The 4,216-nt window shown below is 39.0% G+C and overlaps 1 protein-coding gene across 1 annotated transcript; it reads left to right on the top strand.

Annotated features, from left to right (window-relative positions):
• Positions 1-393: 393 nt before the first annotated feature.
• On the top strand, positions 394-3,523 carry LOC149662779 (zinc finger MYM-type protein 1-like). Its single transcript, XM_089842310.1, has 5 exons — positions 394-460; positions 557-759; positions 2,157-2,594; positions 2,687-2,804; positions 2,865-3,523. The coding sequence occupies exons 1-5, from the start codon at positions 394-396 to the stop codon at positions 3,521-3,523; spliced, it is 1,485 nt and encodes a 494-aa protein (XP_089698436.1).
• Positions 3,524-4,216: the final 693 nt, after the last annotated feature.

Genomic DNA, 4,216 nt, shown 5'->3' with positions numbered 1-4,216 from the left:
GTGGGGGGTACCGTACCCCCTAGATCAACAAACTATTTTATTTAATAATTTAATAAAAATTGTTAAATCTGTGCAAATTAAATATTTGTACTTCCTAAAAAGAATTTAAGACTAAAATGCAATGTATTATTGTCATATTAATTATAGGGAAAAATAGAACACCGCGATGGCGCTAAAAGCCACTTCATCTGACTCATGGCGCATGCGCTACGGCTCGGGCGCTCGGCTATCCTCCTTGCATGAGCAGCTTTGTCTCAGTTAACGTTGTTGTTTTTCCCGCGTTGCCAAGGCTTGATTTCGAAAGTGAATCACATTAATGGTTTATTATAATTTTAGTCTCGAAACTGTCAGTCAAAGATTAGATTATTATTGGTAACAGACTAAAATTGCAAGATGAAAAAGAGCGGCGAAAAGAAAATAACGAACTTCTTCAAAAAACGCTTAAGCCCTGTTCATATAAGTAAGTGTCCAAGTACTGTGTAAAGAATACCTATTCTAATTTTTTGGGGAAAAAGTAACAACCATTTTTATCAACTCTATAAATCGACGATTTTAGGTTCCACATGCTCAACCACCAATGAACTTGAATTTTTCGACAGTTCAACATTGCAAGCGAGAAAACCGGACACTGCTGCAATGTTATCTTTGGGTGGGGAGGCAGAAAATGTAAAAGAAACAGTTGAAACTGCTTTAAAATCTAAAGTTTATTCATTGATCGAAAAGCCTCACCAGCCAGAATCCGCACTCATTCCAAGCCAGGTTATTCAAGGTCTCAATTTTAACTTTCAGAAAAGATTCTATAAAGAGTACCCTTGGCTTCACTTTCATAAAACCACACATGGATTTTCATGTTTTCATTGCGTAACAGCTCAACATAAAAAACTCCTTAATAGTGCATTTTTGAAAACATTTGAAGAGTCTGATCTGCTTAATGCGCTGCCTACGCTATATCAAGGCCCGAGTACGGCACCCAATTTCCATTGAAAAATTGACAATTTAAGTCGCCGTTTTTTCCCACCAGGAGCGCTTGTAGCTGGACCTGTGTGACGTCATATTATTAGAAATACTTATTTTCCCGCGCTAGAAAAGGCGAGTAAAGGGACGAGACGGGCGAGTAGCTACTAGCTCCCGGCGAAACTGGGCAACGGCGGGCTAAAGGGAGAACGGATTGGGATTGGGTACGTGCGTGTACGCGGCAGCGGTTTCGGCCGCTTTCGGCGTCGATTGGGAATGGGAGTTTGGGACATTCTAGAAAAATATTTAAGGCCATTGTTACACAATCATGCTCGCGACACTTATGGTCTTCTTACAATCAGAAAAACACTAATTTATTTATTCACTATCTCGAAAGATTTTAAGTGTGAATAAATAATTAAATGGTAATTGCAACAAGTTTACTTCTTAAATGAAAAACTTTCAACAGGCTTGTTTCGTATCATGAACAATGACATAACAATGAATAGTTTCAATTACCGTTTTTGATAAAAATAATAATTATCATTATTATAAATCTTTCTAATAATAATGAAAATATATTATAAATATTAGAATATTTACGCATTATTAATAGCATTGAAACGCTGGAAAATAGTGATTTTTTATTAAAAAATTTGGCCCATCATATTTATGCACGCTCCCTCCAATTTCAAATAAATGGAAGATCCCTTAAAATGGGACTGCTACGAGCGCCGTCTGCGAAAAGAAAATAGCAAAAAACAAGGTGTCGCGTTCCTTAAAAGTCCCCCCTAGCCAGAAGAGCGTACTCGGGCCTTGATATAGCGTAGGCAGCGCTTAATGGAAAAGGATTCCGAAAGTGGAACATAGCTGCTGAAAAGTTTTTTTCTCATAACAATAGTAATATTCACAAACAAGCTTTGTTTAAGCTAAACGCTTCTACTAGCGTTACACCAGTTATCTCGCAGCTTTCTGATGCTAAAATGGAAGAGCAGCGTAAGGCTAGAGTCGCGCTTAAAGCACTTTTTTAAAATGTCAAGTACTTAGCTCGCCAGGGTCTAGCACTAAGAGGACACGTTGCAGAGAGTGGAAATTTCAGTCAGCTAAATGAACTAAGAAAAACTGATATACCAGAGCTTAAATATTTTCTTGAGAGAAAAAAGTCGTACACATCTGATGAAATTCAAAACGAAATTCTCCAGCTATTGGCTCACCGATTACTTAGAGAAATAATTTCGGAAATAGAACCTGATCAGATATTCAGCCTAATTGTCAACGTGTCTCGGGATATAAGTAATCACGAACAAGTTTCTGTTTGTATTCGAATTGTTAAGGACCTAGAACCAGTAGAGTTGTTTCTTGGATTGTACGAAACCAGTAGTACAACTGGTGAAAGCTCGTTTCAGATAATTATGGATGTTTTGCAACGCTTCGGGTTGAGCATTCAAAATTTAAGAGGACAATGTTATGACAGCGCATCAAACATGTCAGACGCTTTTAAGGGTGTTCAATCTTTAATGAAATTCAAACAACCGATTGCACTCTACGTACATTGCCGTAATCATAGCCTGAACCTTGCGTTGCAGGACGCGGTTGAAGCTATTCCTTTGTTGAGAGACGTCCTAGGTTGGTGCAGTGAAGTAGGAGTGATTATTAAGAATTCACCTAAACGGATGGCATTTTTCAATGATATTAAAGCTTCTCATGAAAATCAAGAAAAATGTTTACCAAGTCCTCTTTGTTCCACGAGATGGAGTGTTCGGGTACCAGCCTTGTTATCGCTCTTAAAAATTACGAAGAAGTTTTGGAGTTCTTAGATGAATTAGCCCATTCGAAAGTTGATGTCGCTTGTAAGGCAAGAGGATAACATGACCAATTTCTAAAAGGCTCCGTTTACTTCGGTCTTCAAGTATGTTTGGCCGTATTTGAACCGACAGGGAATCTAAGCGTCGCGCTACAGAAAGCTGCCGAAAATGTAGTAGGTGCAAAAAAAGCAGTCGACACTGTTTCAAATTATTTTAAGTCAATCCGCAACGAGAAAGAGTTTGAGAATTTGTCGATCAGTACAGAAAAGAAGATTGAAGAGTACGGTCTTGCCCCACCAGCTTCAAGTTGGTCACGGAAAGTACCGAGGCGTTTGGAGAACCGTCAACTGTCTGCGAGAGCCGATGCAGCGCCTCGAGAAGATAGAGATATCAAGGTTCATAGATCCAATTATTTCGAAGCTTTAGACACAATGTGTACACAACTTCAACCTAGATTTGACCAGCCAGATTTTTATGAATACATGGCGATGGATAGCGCTCTGAGAAAGCCTGATAACTGGGGTGATTGCATAAAAAATGTCATCGAGAAGTGTAGGATTGACATCCAGTCAATTAAATTAGAGCTAAAGATGCTTTCAAGATTGCTTGAAAATAACGAAAATATGACCGTCGATAGCTATTGCCAAAAGCTAAAATCTTTTCACAATGAGACTAGAAGCTTGTTTCCCAACGTTGAGGGACTGCTAGAAAACCTGATAGTAATCCCAGCTACATCAGCTAGTGCTGAACGATCATTTTCATGATTTTCTATGTTAAGACGTTTGAAGACATACCTGCGAAGCACCATGACACTGCAACGGAAGTCGTTGCAGAGGACGGCTGGAAAAAAAAAACAGAGACTAGCTTATGTCCAGCCAGTCGTCATCTGTAACTCTTCCCTTTTTTTTGTATGTACCGACAGAGGCGATAAGAAACGCCGTGTTTCATGCAACAGTTAGTTGCGGTTTGTTTTTCTTCCCGAACGAGTTGAAGTTCGCGCTCTTCTGGAACCAGGCTCGGATAACGTTCCGCGATAGGAATTACTAGTCGCGTCATCCGCTTGGAAATTGTTGTTTTTGGAAGTTCGGATATCGAGTTAATAAAAGCTTTTGTTTACATTGAACAACAAGGTATGTGTTTTATTGATACTTCAGCTCTTCCGCTCGGAATGAGATAGGCCTATTTCCCTATCTCTATTTTCCCGCGGCTTGCAACGATTCCCCTTTCACGACCGGCCACTTACACTTTCCCGGGGTTAACCGTTGCAACACAAAGAAGATTAAACCATCTCTGCGTTTTAAATGTATATCCAAAGCGTTCGCACAATATAGATCTAAATGTTGTGATGGAAGAATTTGTAAATAATGACTATCGAAAATATATCAATCGAAATAAATAAATAAAATAGTATCAAATTAGACTCAGTCAATTTAGCGTGGAGGGATGAGCATACCGAA

This window comes from Phalangium opilio, unplaced genomic scaffold, assembly GCF_054372755.1.
Source record: "Phalangium opilio isolate 3A_F unplaced genomic scaffold, DU_Popi_V2 ptg000063l_1, whole genome shotgun sequence".
In the NCBI taxonomy this organism is placed as follows: Eukaryota; Metazoa; Arthropoda; class Arachnida; order Opiliones; family Phalangiidae; genus Phalangium; species Phalangium opilio.
Note: the sequence above shows the minus strand (reverse complement) of the source record. Positions and strands in the feature narration are given on the sequence as shown.